General features: G+C 44.9%; 2 protein-coding genes across 8 annotated transcripts in view; one reads left to right on the top strand and one right to left on the bottom strand.

Moving 5' to 3' along the window:
* Positions 1–32: 32 nt before the first annotated feature.
* On the bottom strand, positions 33–5,050 carry LOC118391466 (protein PBDC1-like). The gene is made up of 6 exons (XM_035782890.2): positions 4,972–5,050; positions 3,370–3,435; positions 3,201–3,260; positions 2,943–3,083; positions 2,722–2,833; positions 33–2,581 (listed from the first exon to the last, which is right to left on the bottom strand). Exons 1-6 carry the CDS (start codon positions 4,999–5,001, stop codon positions 2,490–2,492), a joined length of 501 nt encoding a protein of 166 aa, XP_035638783.1. The 5' UTR covers positions 5,002–5,050; the 3' UTR covers positions 33–2,489.
* A 192-nt stretch (positions 5,051–5,242) lies between these two features.
* The window catches only part of LOC118391464 (dematin-like), a 41,564-nt gene continuing 31,338 nt past the window's right edge, over positions 5,243–15,468 (top strand). For 4 of the 7 annotated variants that reach the window (XM_052458204.1, XM_052458199.1, XM_052458197.1 and 1 more), the window contains exon 1: positions 5,269–5,384. The gene's annotated coding sequence lies outside the window, so the exon portion shown is untranslated. Of the gene's footprint in view, positions 5,385–15,468 lie in introns of all 7 variants that reach the window. The other 3 variants (XM_052458201.1, XM_052458200.1, XM_052458203.1) reach the window with 2 other exon arrangements.

Below are 15,468 nucleotides of genomic sequence, written 5' to 3'. Positions count from 1 at the left end.
CATAAGGATTTATCTGAAACACAGGAAACAGGTTTATTTGACATCCATTTATTCAGATTCAGGTATAAAAAAAAAATATACACATACATACAGTTGAAGTCGAAAATGTACATACACTTAGGTTGGAGTCATTAAAACTTGTTTTTCAACCACTCCACAAATGTATTGTTAATAAACTATAGTTTTGGTAAGTCTGTTAGGACATCTACTTTGTCATTTTTCCAACAATTGATTACAGAGAGATTAATTCACTGAATCACAATTCCAGTGGGTCAGAAGTTTACATACAAAGTTGACTGTGCCTTTAAACAGCTTGGAGAATTCCAGAAAATTATGTCATGGCTTTAGAAGCTTCTGATACATAAAATTGAGTCAATTGGAGGTGTACCTGTGGATGTATTGCAAGGCCTACCTTCAAACTCAGTACCTCTGCTTGATATCGTGGGAAAATCAAAAGAAATCAACCAAGACCTGGTTCATCAAAAAATCCTTGGGGGCTATTTCCAAACGCCTGAAGGTACTATTTTCATCAGTACAAACAATAGTACGCACATAACACCATGGGTCCACGCAGCCGTCATACCGCTCAGGAAGGAGACACGTTCCGTCTCCTAGAGATGAATGTACTTTGGTGCGAAAAGTGCAACTCAATCCCAGAACTGCAAAAGACCCTGTGAAGATGCGGGAGGAAACGGGCACGAGTATTTATATACACAGTAAAACGCGTCCTATATCGACATAACCTGAAAGGCCGCTCAGCAAGGAAGAAGCCACTGCTCCAAAACAATCATTAAAAAAAACAGACTACAGATTACAACTGAACATGGGGACAAAGATCATACTTTTTGGAGAAATGTCCTCTGGTCTGATGAAACAAAAATAGAACTGTTTGGCCATAATGACCATCGTTATGTTTGGAGGAAAAAGGGGGAGGCTTGCAAGCCGAAGAACACCATCCCAACCGTGAAGCACGGGGGTGGCAGCATCATGTTGTGGGGGTGCTTTGCTGCAGGAGGGACTGGTGCACTTCACAAAATAGATGGCATCTTGAGGGATGAAAATTATGTGCATATATTGAAGCAACATCTCAAGACATCAGTCAGGAAGTTAAAGCTTGGTCGCAAATGGGTCTTCCAAATGGACAATGGCCGCAAGCATACTTCCAAAGTTGTGGCAAATTGGCTTAAGGACAACAAAGTCAAGGTATTGGAGTGGCCATCACAAAGCCCTGACCTCAAGCCTATAGACAATTTGTGGGCAGAACTGAAAAGGCGTGTGCGAACAAGGAGGCCTACAAACCTGACTCAGATACACCAGCTCCTTCAGGAGGAATGGGTGAAAAATTCACCCAAGCTTGTGGAAGGATACCCGAAATGTTTGACCGCAGTTAAACAATTTAAAGGCAATGCTACTGAATACTAATTGAGTGTATGTAAACTTCTGACCCACTGGAAATGTGATGAAAAATAAAAGCTGACAGTCATTGTCTACTATTATTCTGACATTTCACATTCTTAAAATAAAGTGGTGATCCTAACTGACCCAAGACAGAGGATTTTTAATAGGATTAAATGTCAGGAATTGTGAAAAACTGAGTTTAAATGTATCTGGCTAAGGTGTATGTAAACTTCTGACTTCAACTGTGTGTGTGTATATATATATATATATATATATAAATAAAAGTCTTTCAAATGGCACCATATTCTCTATAGTGAACCACTTATGACCATAGTTCTGGCTAGCAGTTGTGCACAAAATTAGAAACAGGGTGTTCTTTCAGATTTACCCAGTGTAACCGACTGCATTTGGTGTCTACCTTCGGACTGGCCTCATCATATATATATATATATATATGCCATTTGAAAGACGTTTACAACTTTGTACAAGGACATACGCAATCCCAGAAGTGCTTGGCACAAATAGGAGGAAAGCTAATTACATATGGCTACGATGCTCAGTTTAGACATCAGTACACACACACACACTTGTGGGATGGACTTCTGGGCCATGTTCAGTAAGCAAATGTTGCAGATAGAAATACTGTGAATTGTTTGTTGTACATATCTATCTTAACGTGCCCTGGGGTGTATTACACAGATTGTTGCAAAACGTTTTGCAACAAACCATTTATTCCAAACGGAAAAAGGGTTTCTATTGTAAAAATTCAGGTAGGTCCCTCCATGTTTAGATTTGGTTCTTAAATGTTTTCTGTTGCAAGACGTAAAGAATATATCCCTGCTGAACATGCCCCTGGTCGAGTTTCCAGTAGACCACCTATTTTGTCAACAAGGTGGGTGACCAGAGGAAAGGTTTGTAAGGAGATGGTGGTGTGTCAAGCACTGGGAATGTTTATACTAGTAACCAGGGCTGTTAAAACCTCTGTGTTAGAGGTGGTGGTGGTAGGGTTTATAAAGGGTGTTTACCTGGTACACAGGGCTGACAACTTTCTCTGTTAGAGGTTATAGCAGGTTGGGTTTTTGGGTATGGGTTTACGAAGGCTGCTTTTTAGCCTGGAAAACAGGGGTGTTGAATCCTTCTCTGTTCCTAGCGATCTCGATGGCAAAGAACTGGATCCTGGTGGCTGCAGGGACAATAAGGTCATTGTTAAATATGCATGATAACTAAAAATCCTGGTGAATATTAATTTTAAAAAGACAGAAGGCCCGCATACTTATGCTCCTAATTAGTGACAACATTTATTGTGTAATAGTGACTGAATACCAAATATGGTGTTTTCCTCTGTGTAGTCCTTCACACAGTCAAGTCGTAGCAGAGTCCCATAGTTAAAGTCCTCCACCACTCCGTCAAACTGGTTACAGAATGGACGCCACTTCTATTGATGCCAATACAGAGATGAGGTTAGTTTCTCTCACACACACCCACTCACTCTTCCTCTGTCCCTCTTTGTATCTCTGACTCCTGTAACACACATTGTCCTCTACCTCTTTGGCCTCTGCTGTTTTGAGCATGTCTGGGTCCAAGTTCTTAATGTTGAGGTCTGAGAAGGATTCTTTGAAGGATGTATAGATCCGGTCATCCACCGTGGTCAACTTCAGATTACTGGGGTTTACCGACGAGATCAGCTACAGTACACACAGATTATTAGCTAGAGGGGAGAGGACTAGATCAGTGCAATGTGGTTGCTAGTATTGATAATATGCTCCAACTGGTGCAGGTACTTGTGAGTAAGAGAGACTCACATTGAAGTAGATTTCTGCGTGATTGTAAGCCTTCATCGCCCACATCACTTCCAGTTGAGGCTAAGACACATGCACCCACACACAGGTTAGCTAACTGACACTACAATTATACTGTGTTGAGTGTGTCAGAGGATGGAAAACCTCAATAGACCGTGTGTTGGCAACTCACATCGTTCCCATAAGCCTCAGCTGGTAGAGACAGTGCCTGTGCGGCTGCTGTAACTCCCTCGACACCCTGAATGACATGATATAACAGAATCATTATAGTATTACAATTGCTCCTTTACACTAGCTTTGGTACACAACACAGGAGTCTGTATTGGTTGGAGTCCCTGAGATGTGAATCGTTCTGGTGGGTGGCAATAAAAAATAACCCAACCAAAATACACCAAAAAATCATTTCCCGTCAACGAAAGCATATAATCTCTAGGAACTCGATTTATCAGACGTAAAGTCAAATGTGACCCTCAATATTAAAGGTCTGAATCAAACTTTTGTCCGAATTACACCAAGTGTGTGGTTTAATGGCAGCCCGCTGTCTAACAGGAATACAAGTTTGATTCAGACATTTATTTGATAGCGAGGGACACATTTCACTTTACATCTGGTAAATCGAGTTCCCAGAGATTATATGCGTTTGTTAACAGGCATTTACTTTTTGGTGTAGATGGCTATATTTTGGTAGGGTTATTTTCCATCGCCACCCACCAGAACGATTCACAACTCGGGGAGTACAACCAATACAGACTCCTGTCATAATACCCATAAAACAAGGAAATGGTTCTAATTGTTTTTCCATTATTTATTTTTCCTAGAGGATTTTAGCGTGTTTCGTGTTAGGCTTACCCTAGCGTGATGTTTTGTTCAAACTGTAAATTGTTCTAGGTAGGACAATATAGTCGCCTGTATTTGACATGCTAATTACCTGCTAATGTGGCTGTTATAAAGAACCACAAATGCCATGATCTGGATGAGACTGCAGAGTCGAGGCAGAGGTTAGAGTCTCTGGATTAACCATATAATGTTAGCTAAATGTAGTAATTAGATGTGCAATATTTCTTAAAATTGATAATCTTGTAAACTGTCTAGTGCAAGTTTTAATGTGACAATACCTGTTAGCAAAGGTTTCCGCTAGAGATGATATGTAGGAGTTTGCAGAAATGTGTAGTTTTGCATGGTCTACTTTGATGCTAATTAGCGTTTTCGAATAAGAGTAAATAGAGCCATATATGTGTGTGTGTCACCTTATCCGACAGATATACATGGTTATCAAAACGTCACGCCAGGGTAAGCCTACACAAAACACAGCCCTTATTTTAGGTGTTCTCTATGGGAAAAATGAATGGCGGAAAAACGATTGAAACCATTTCCCTGTTTGACCACTAGGTTTCATGGGTATGATTACACCGCCACTCTATATTGTGGTAGGTATTTTCCATCGCCACGGACCAGAACGATTCACAACTCGAGTAGTCCTACCAATACAGACTGCTGATGTTGTGTCCCAAAGCTACTTCACAGTTCATATCCTAAATAATACGACGAAATGTTGTCATTGGCATTATCAATTCAATATTACTGTTATTGCTGAAGTCTAATAATGGTATTGAAACATGTTCAATTCAATCAATGTTGTTCCCGTTTAAGAAAAGGCATTACTACAAATAAAAATGCAGCATATACTTTAAGAATTCATATACAGCTACCATCTACCGGTATATGACATGTACATTAAATTCAAATACAGTTATTCAACCGTATGGATTCTCACCAGAGAAGCAAGTCCATTTCCCGACGCCATAGCTGTAAACCCCTGACCCGATTACGTCATATCGTTCTGCTTAAAGGGCCCACGCCTTGTCTCCTTTCCTACATCTGCTGTGACATCTGGGACTGGTTAAAGCTAAATTCTGGTATTCATTGTTCACCATGTTGCTTCTTATCCACTTGTTGTCAGATAGGCTAGGAGAGGGAAGGAGCTGAGGAGTGTAAAAGAGAGGAGGAGACGAGAGAGAAGAGAGGACGCACTCACACCCTCCCATCAGTTTCCTCGATATCTAGGAGCGCGCTTAAATTGACAGGCGTCCGCCCATGGAACAGGACTGATGGGATTTCGGAATACTCGATCTGTTCGCGTCACTAGCTGGAGTGTTATTTCGTTGATGACGGCGTATTGATTGGCAGGTAAGATTAGATCATTTGATTCCATTGTATTATTAGTTACGTTTATAAAGACATTACACTTGACTAAGGACTGTTGTAGTCTAGGTCGGTCTGAGTGGTAAGGTCGTCTGGGAAGGGTTAATAATAACCTATTTCCTTTTGTCATGGGGTCTATTCAGCACCTTTCATGTAAACAATTCAAGATATTGTCTTCCAGACCGCCTCTCATTCCCCGTCGTGCGAATTTATCGATGAAAGGCCGCATGACGTGCTTATTATAAGCCTACTGGATAGGGAGGATATAATATGATAGGCTATTACAGTATGTGATGTAGTACTAATAGTCTATAGCCGATATGAGCTTATGTTCATCTGTTGCGTCGATGTTTATCTATTATGAGGCTATATTGTAAAAAAAAAGTTTTATCATAACAATAAGGCAAATATGACTCCATGAAAGCCACACCAATAACCGTTAGCCAGACAAGCCAAGGTGCATAGGCCATCAGGCGATTCTGACAAAAGCCAGATGGGCTGCACCATTATTTTGGTGTGTGGGCTGATCAGAAATTGACACACACACACACACATATTTTTTTATATTCAGTACTCATTCTAGGGTTTTTCTTTATTTGTACTATTTTTTACATTGTAGAATAATAGTGAAGCCATCACAACTATGAAATAACACATATGGAATCATGTAGCAACCAAAAAAGTGTTAAACAAATCAAAATATATTTTATACTTGAGATTCTTAAAACTAGCCTCTCTTTGCCTTGATGACAGCTTTGCACACTCTTGGCAGTCTCAACCAGCTTCATGAGGTAGGCACCTGGAATGCATTTCAATTAACAGGTGTGCATTGTTAATTGGTGCTATTTCTTTCCTTAATGCGTTTGAGCCAATCAGTTGTGTTGTGACAAGGTAGGGGTGGTAAACAGAAGATAGCTCTATTTGATAAAAGACCAAGTCCATATTATGGCAAGAACAGCTCAAATAAGAGAAGACAGTCATTACTTTAAGACATAAAGGTCAGCCAATGCAGAACTCGGAGAGTTTCATCAAGTGCAGTCACAAAAACCAAAAAGCGCTATGTTGAAACTGGCTCTCCTGAGGACCGTCACAGGAAAGGAAAGACCCAGAGTTATATCTGCTGCAGAGAATAAGTTAATTAGAGTTACCAGCCTCAGAAATTGCAGCCCAAATAAATGCTTCACAGAGTTAAAGTAACAGACACATCTCAACATCAACTGTTATAATAATATAATAATAGATGAAACTACGTGCATCAGGCCTTCATGGTCAAATTGCTGCAAAGAAACCCCACCAAAGGACACCAATAAGATGAAGAGACTTGCTTGCGCCAAGAAACGCAAGCAATGGACATTAGACTGGTGGAAATCTATCCTTTGGTCTGATGAGTCCAAATTTGAGATTTTTGGTTCTAACTGCCGTGTCTTTGTGAGACGCAGAGTAGGTGAGGGGATGATATCCGCATGTGTGGTTCCCATCGTGAAGCGTGGAGGTGTGATGGTCTGGGGTGTTTTTCTGGTGAAACTGTCAGGGATTTATTTAGAATTCAAGGCACACTTAACCAGCATGGTTACCACAGCATTCTGCAGCAGTACGCCATCCCACCTGGTTTGAGCTTAGTGGGACTATCATTTGTTTTTCAAAAGGACAATGACCCAACACACCTCCAGGCTGTGTAAGGGCTATTTGACCAATAAGGAGAGTGATGGAGTGCTGCATCAGATGACCTGACCTCCACAATCATCTAACTTCAACCCAGTTGAGATGGTTTGGGATGAGTTGGACCGCAGAGTGAAGGAAAAGCAGCCAACAAGCATATGTGGGAAATCCTTCAAGACTGTTTGAAAATAATTCTAGGTGAAGCTGGTTGAGAGAATGCCAAGAGTGTGCAAAGCTGTCATCAAGGCAAAGGTTGTCTACTTTGAAGAATCTAAAATATATTAAAGTTTTTTTTTAGGACATTCAATTTATTGTTGGATGGCTACTAGCAGTGGGTATTATATTTAAGGTTAGCGATCTAGTTGATGTGTTTTAAGTTTCCACTCCCTCATGTGTTGAACTCCAAATTAATTAGCCTATGAAATTAGTGAACATAAAGATGTATGTAATTCATCTCTCTGGAGTCCTATTTTTACAGTAAAATATAGCAAGTATAGTCTAATTGTCAATCCTAACAGAATTCATGTCAATCACTGCAAAAGCAGCAGCTACTCTTCCCGGGGTCTATCCAAATTGATTTAAAGCTGTGTTTGGTGAAAAACATATCACATTATAAAATCCATGTGCACAAACAATAAGTGTGCGGTTAAAATGGGCAAAAAACACATTTCTTTCCATCGGGCTGTGGGGTGAGACAGGGATGCAGCTTGAGTCCCACCCTCTTCAACATGTATATCAACGAAGTGGCAAGGGCACTAGAACGGTCTGCAGGACCCAGCCTCACCCTACTAGAATCTGAAGTCAAATGTCTACTGTTTGCTGATGATCTGGTGCTGTCCCCAGGCCTACAGCAGCACCTAGAGCTTTTGCACAGATTCTTTCATATATGCCATCAAAACTAACATAAAATTTGACATACCAATTAGGATCTGGCTAAAAATACTTCAGTTATCAGAATCAGTTATTGAACCCATTGCCCTTTATGGTTGTGAGACCTGGGGTCTGCTCACCAACCAAGAATTAACTAAAAGGGACAAACACCAAATTGAGACCTCATGCAGAATTATGCAAAAATATATTCTGTGTACAACGTAAAACACCAAAAAATTGCATGAAGAGCAGAATTAGTCCGATACCCGCTAATTGTCATAATCCAGAAAAGAGCTGTTAAATTCTACCACCACCTAAAAGGAAGCGATTCCCAAACCTTCCAGAATAAAGCCATCACCTACAGCGAGATTAATCTGGACAAGAGTCCCAAAAGCAATGCAAACACAATGCAAATAGTCTGGGTAACCATTTGGTTACCCGTTCAGGAGTCTTATGGCTTGGGGGTAAAAACTGTTGAGAAGCCTTTTTGTCCTAGACTTGGCACTCTGGTGTCGCTTGCCATGCGGTAGTAGAGAGAACAATCTATGACTGGGGTGGCTGGGGCTTTGACAATTTTTAGGGCCTTCCTCTGACACCGCCTGGTGTGGAGGTCCTGGATGTACTGCCTGGTGTAGAGGTCCTGGATTGCCCGAGTGATGTACTGGGCCGTACGCACTACCCTCTGAAGTGCCTTGCGGTCGGAGGCCGAGCAATTGCCTTACCAGGCAGTGATGCAACCGGTCAGGATGCTCTCGATGTTGCAGCTGTAGAACCTTTTGAGGATCTCAGGACTCATGCCAAATCTTTTTAGTTTCCTGAGAGGGAATAGGCTTTATTGTGCCCTCTTCACAACTGTCTTGGTGTGTTTGGACCATTCTAGTTTGTTGTTGATGTGGACACCAAGGAACTTGAAGCTCTCAACCTGCTCCACTACAGCCCTGTCGATGAGAATGGGGGCGTGCTCTGTGCTCCTTTTCCTGTAGTCCACAATCATGTCCTTAGTCTTGGTTACGTTGAGGGATAGGTTGTTATTCTGGCACCACCCGGCCAGGTCTCTGAACCTCTCCCTATAGGCTGTCTCATCATTGTCGGTGATCAGGCCTACCACTGTTGTGTCGTCTGCAAACTTAATGATAGTGTTGGAGTCGTTCCTGGCCATGCAGTTGTGGGTGAACAGAGAGTACAGGAGGGGACTGAGCACGCACCCCTGAGGAGCTCCAGTGTTGAGGATCAGCGTGGCAGATGTGTTGTTACCTACCCTCACTACCTGGGGGTGGCCCGTCAGGAAGTCCAGGATTCACTTGCAGAGGGAGGTGTTTAGTCCCAGGTTCCTTAGCTTAGTGATGAGCTTTGAGGTTACTATGGTGTTGAATGCTGAGCTGTAGTCAATGAATAGCATTCGCACATAAGTGTTCCTTTTGTCCAGGTGGGAAAGGGTGGGAAAGGGCAGTGTGGAATGCAATATATAGTAATAATAGAGATTGCATCATCTGTGGATCTGGGCGGTATGCAAATTGGAGTGGGTCTAGGGTTTCTGGGTTAATAGTGTTGATGTGAGCCATGACCAGCCTTTCAAAGCACTTCATGGCTATGGATGTGAGTGCTACAGGTCTGTAGTCATTTAGGCAGGTTGTCTTTGTGTTCCACATAATTTGCCATGGTTCACCACCCCAACAGGGCAGAAAACACACACACACACACACACACACACACACACACACACACACACACACACACACACACACACACACACACACACACACACACACACACACACACACACACACACACACACACACACACACACACACACACACACCCTGCGCTCTCACGGCCACTGCAACTGGGCCTTTTGCCCTCTCGTCACAGTTTTAGCAGGGAACCAATCCCACCCAGAATTGATCCCCTAGGACTTAACCGTCGCAGGTTCCAGCCTGCGCGGGTTTACCTTCCGGGACTCACCCTATACTTATAGTACTAGCAGGAACCAACCTACTAGGGATTCACCCCCTAGGACCAGCCTGTACGAGATTACCTTCCGGTATTTACCATTTACCATAAAGCTACGACCGGTCGTTATACGATGGGCCAACTGAATTAAACTCAGGCTCTGTTTCAAAATGAGTAGAAACAGATATAGGAACTAGCCTACCTTGTTTGTTGCCAGCTCTGCTCCACTGATCTGGACTCTTTGGTTTGACTACAAATCATGGTGAATCCTGCCAACAACGGCAACTGTTAGGTTCTTATTTTTCAGAGTAAATAACTCACGGACACTAGAGAAGCTTTTTTAAATTTTAAATTTTTACCCCTTTTTCGTGGTGTCCAATTGTTGTTGTAGCTAGAGACGAAGGTTGAAAGTCACGCGTCCTCCGATACACAACCCAACCTAGCCACACTGCTTCTTAACACAGCGCGCATCCAACCTGGAAGCCAGCCGCACCAACGTGTAGGAGGAAACACCGTTTACCCGCTACAGGATTCGCTGGTGCGTGATGAGACAAGGACATCCCTACCAACCAAGCCCTCCCTAACCCGGACGACGCTAGGCCAATTGTGCCCCATGGACCTCCCGGTCGCGGCTGGTTACGACAGAGCCTGGGCGCGAACCCAGAGTCTCTGATGCCACAGCTGGCGCTGCAGTACAGCGCCCTTAGCCACTGCGCCACCCGGGAGGCCAACACTAGAGAAGCTTAACCAAGTTTAATTCTTCCCAAAGGGTCGACACAGCTGTATTCAGACAAAAAACATTACTCACCATCACAAGTATGTATACCACACTCCTCCTTCTCTCCAATCCTTACATCTTATGGTTCCACAGGAAGAGGAAGGTAATAAACCCCTAATACTCCCTGACCTGACCTGACCTCAACCCCTTCTTCGCCTAATCCATAGATGTCCATCCGCTCCCCTATAGCAATCCTGTGATCTCCTCCCGTACACACACACACACACACACACACACACACACACACACACACACACACACACACACACACACACACACACACACACACACACACACACACACACACACACACACACACACACACACACACACACACACACACACACACACACACACACACTAACTACCTTACAGACACTAATCACCACACACACACACTAACCACCACCTACACACACTAACCACCATACATGCACGCACACATACACTGCACTGTTAGTCAGGGCTTGCTAGTTAAGCATTTCACTGTACTTATGCATGTGACAAATAACATTTGAACAGATTTCTATAGGTATAAGCAAGGTGGAGTTATTAGCCTTCTATTACACTCTAGACTAGACCCCATCTATATTTTACTCTAGCGTCTGTGGCCTGTCTGCTACCGATAGATCACCTAACCCAGGAATTTCTTTCAGAGAAACAGATCCCAGTAGATCAATATGAATCTACACCCACTGCTGGCAGAGAGCTCAGAGCTGCCACACGCTGCTGGTTATACACTGTAACTGTGTGTGTCGCTATGTTAAGATGAATGCACAAATGTTAGTCGCTCTGGATAATGTAAATTACAAACATGTGTGTGTCTTAGAACGGCGAAAGGAGGGACTGGGTGCAAAAGACGGACACAAAAAAAGAGAGAAGGCCTCCCCAAGGGGATGTTCCCAAGTGGGGGGACTGTAACCGTGGTGATGGCTGGCTGGGCGTCAGCCTGACAGGCAGGACTGATAAACAATTCAGTTAGAGAGAAAAAGAGATGGGGAGGAGGCAGGAGAGGGGAGGGAGGTCGGCGCCTGTGAGGGCTATTGAATCATTATGGAATGGACTGGTTTACGAAATCTGGCAAACGAGTGCACTTTAGGGAGAAGGTGGGGAGAAGCAACCTAGCCAGGGGGAGGAGAGAGGAAGAGAGGAAGGGGAAGGGGGGGAGGAAGAGAGGGAGGGGAAGAGGGGGAGGAAGAGAGGGAGGGGAAGAGGGGGGAGGGAGGGAGGAAGAGAGAAGAGGGAGCAAGGAGGGGGAGGGAGGAGGGAGAGAAAGAGAGGAGATGGAGGGGGAAGAGGGAGCAGGGAGGGGAAGACGAGGGAAGAGAGGGAGAGGGAGGGAGAGATAGGGAGGAGGAAGTAGGCAGGGGGAGGAAGAAGAGGGAGTTAGGAGGAAGAAGGTAGAGGAAGAAGGGAGGGGACAGGAAGAAGAGAGAGGGAGGGGAGAGGAGGGAGGGGGAGGGAGGGTGGAGGAAGAGGAGAGGAAGAAGAGGGATGAGGGAGAGGGAGAGGAAGAATGGGGAGATGGAGGAAGGAAGGGAGAGGAAGGAAGGGGGAGAGGAAGCGGGGAGAAGGAGTGAAGAGGAAGAAGAGGTATGAGGGGGAGAGAGGGAGTGAAGATGAGGGAGTGAAGATGAGGGAGTGAAGAGGAAGAAGAGGGATGAGGGAGGGGGGGAGAGGAAGGAGGGGAGAGGAAGCGGGGAGAGGGAGGAGGGGGAGAGGAAGCGGGGGAGAGGGAGTGAAGAGGAAGAAGAGGGATGAGGGAGAGGGGAGAGGAAGGGGGAGAGGGGAGAGGAAGAGAGGAAGCGGGGGAGTGGAAGAAGTAGGAGGGGGAGAGGGAGTGAAGTGAAGAGGGAGGAGGAAGAAGAGGGAGAGGGGAGGGAGGGTAGAGGAGAGGAAGAGGGAGAGGGGAAAGGGGAAGAGGAAGAGTGAGAGGGAGGAGGAGGAGATGAGGGGGAAGCAGAAGAGGGAGATTGAAGGGGGGAGGGAGAAGGAAGAAGAGCGAGGAGGAGAAGGGGGGGCAGAAGAGGGAGGTTGAAGAGAGAGGCAGGGAGGAAGAGGGAGAAGAGAGGGAGGGGAGAGAGAGGGGGAGAGGAGGGTGGGGAGAGGAAGGGAGAAGAGGGAGGAGGGAGAAGAGGGGGGAGAAGGAAGAAGAGCGAGGAGGAGAAGGGAGGGGGGGCAGAAGAGAGAGGCAGGGAGGGAGGAGTGAGGGAGGGGAGAGGATAGAGAGGGGGAGAGGAGGGTGGGGAGAGGAAGAGAGGGAGGGGAAGCGGGAGAGGGAGGAGGGGAAGAAGAGGAAAAAGAGGGTGGGGAGAGGGAGAAGGAGGAGAGGAGGAGGGAGAAGGAGGAGAAGGAGGAGAGGGAGGGAGGGAGGGAGAGGAAGATAGGGAGGGGGAGAGGGGGAAGGAGAAGAGGAAGAAGAGGGGGGAGGAAGAGAGGGATGAGGGAGGGAGGGGGAGGTAGAAGAAGGAGGCAGGAGAGGAAGAGGGGAAGGAAGAAAAGGGAGGGGATGAAAAGGAGTCGGAGAGAGGAAGAGGGTGGAGGAGGGAGAGGGGGAGAGGAAAAAGAGGGCGGGAGAGGAAAAAGAGGGCGGGGAGAGGAAGAAAGGTGGAGGGAGAAGGAAGAAGAAGGAAGTGAGGGAGGCCTCTGACTTCATGGGGACTCCTTTAACCCACCTCTATTTTCTCTCCCTTTCTCTCTTTCTTTAAAACCCTAATGATAGTCTTAACTCTCACTTGTTTAAAGACTTTCTTTTCATCACATGTTGTGATTTATTAGGATCCCCATTAGCCGACGCAAATAGCGACAGCTAGTCGTAGTGTGGTCCGACAACAAAAAATACATTAAAGATAAGCTCACATGCTTTTTTGAAATCAGGTTTGCTGTTCACTTGCCTTATATAAGATAGAAGGGAGTTTCGTGCATTCGTGTATGTGTGTCACACACCATGTAGGGTGACTATTGAAGTGCATTCGTGTCACACACCATGTAGGGTGACTATTGAAGTGCATTCGTGTCACACACCATGTAGGGTGACTATTGAAGTGCATTCGTGTCACACACCATGTAGGGTGACTATTGAAGTGCATTCGTGTCACACACCATGTAGGGTGACTATTGAAGTGCATTCGTGTCACACACCATGTAGGGTGACTATTGAAGTGCATTCATGTATGTGTGTCACACACCATGTAGGGTGACTATTGAAGTGCATTCGTGTATGTGTGTCACACACCATGTAGGGTGACTATTGAAGTGCATTCGTGTCACACACCATGTAGGGTGACTATTGAAGTGCATTCGTGTCACACACCATGTAGGGTGACTATTGAAGTGCATTCGTGTATGTGTGTCACAAACCATGTAGGGTGACTATTGAAGTGCATTTGTGTCACACACCATGTAGGGTGACTATTGAAGTGCATTCGTGTATGTGTGTCACACACCATGTAGGGTGACTATTGAAGTGCATTCGTGTCACACACCATGTAGGGTGACTATTGAAGTGCATTTGTGTATGTGTGTCACAAACCATGTAGGGTGACTATTGAAGTGCATTCGTGTCACACACCATGTAGGGTGACTATTGAAGTGCATTCGTGTATGTGTGTCACAAACCATGTAGGGTGACTATTGAAGTGCATTCGTGTCACACACCATGTAGGGTGACTATTGAAGTGCATTCGTGTATGTGTGTCACACACCATGTAGGGTGACTATTGAAGTGCATTCGTGTCACAAACCATGTAGGGTGACTATTGAAGTGCATTCGTGTCACACACCATGTAGGGTGACTATTGAAGTGCATTCGTGTATGTGTGTCACAAACCATGTAGGGTGACTATTGAAGTGCATTCGTGTCACACACCATGTAGGGTGACTATTGAAGTGCATTCGTGTCACACACCATGTAGGGTGATTATTGAAGTGCATTTGTGTCACACACCATGTAGGGTGACTATTGAAGTGCATTCGTGTCACACACCATGTAGGGTGATTATTGAAGTGCATTCGTGTCACACACCATGTAGGGTGACTATTGAAGTGCATTCGTGTCACACACCATGTAGGGTGACTATTGAAGTGCATTCGTGTATGTGTGTCACACACCATGTAGGGTGACTATTGAAGTGCATTCGTGTCACACACCATGTAGGGTGACTATTGAAGTGCATTCGTGTATGTGTGTCACACACCATGTAGGGTGACTATTGAAGTGCATTCGTGTATGTGTGTCACACACCATGTAGGGTGACTATTGAAGTGCATTCGTGTCACACACCATGTAGGGTGACTATTGAAGTGCATTCGTGTATGTGTGTCACACACCATGTAGGGTGACTATTGAAGTGCATTCGTGTCACACACCATGTAGGGTGACTATTGAAGTGCATTCGTGTCACACACCATGTAGGGTGATTATTGAAGTGCATTTGTGTCACACACCATGTAGGGTGACTATTGAAGTGCATTCGTGTATGTGTGTCACACACCATGTAGGGTGACTATTGAAGTGCATTTGTGTCACACACCATGTAGGGTGACTATTGAAGTGCATTCGTGTATGTGTGTCACACACCATGTAGGGTGACTATTGAAGTGCATTTGTGTCACACACCATGTAGGGTGACTATTGAAGTGCATTCGTGTATGTGTGTCACACACCATGTAGGGTGACTATTGAAGTGCATTCGTGTCACACACCATGTAGGGTGACTATTGAAGTGCATTCGTGTCACACACCATGTAGGGTGACTATTGAAGTGCATTCGTGTCACACACCATGTAGGGTGATTATTGAAGTGCATTTGT

This window comes from Oncorhynchus keta, chromosome 12 (assembly GCF_023373465.1).
Source record: "Oncorhynchus keta strain PuntledgeMale-10-30-2019 chromosome 12, Oket_V2, whole genome shotgun sequence".
Lineage (NCBI taxonomy): Eukaryota > Metazoa > Chordata > Actinopteri > Salmoniformes > Salmonidae > Oncorhynchus > Oncorhynchus keta.
Note: the sequence above shows the minus strand (reverse complement) of the source record. Positions and strands in the feature narration are given on the sequence as shown.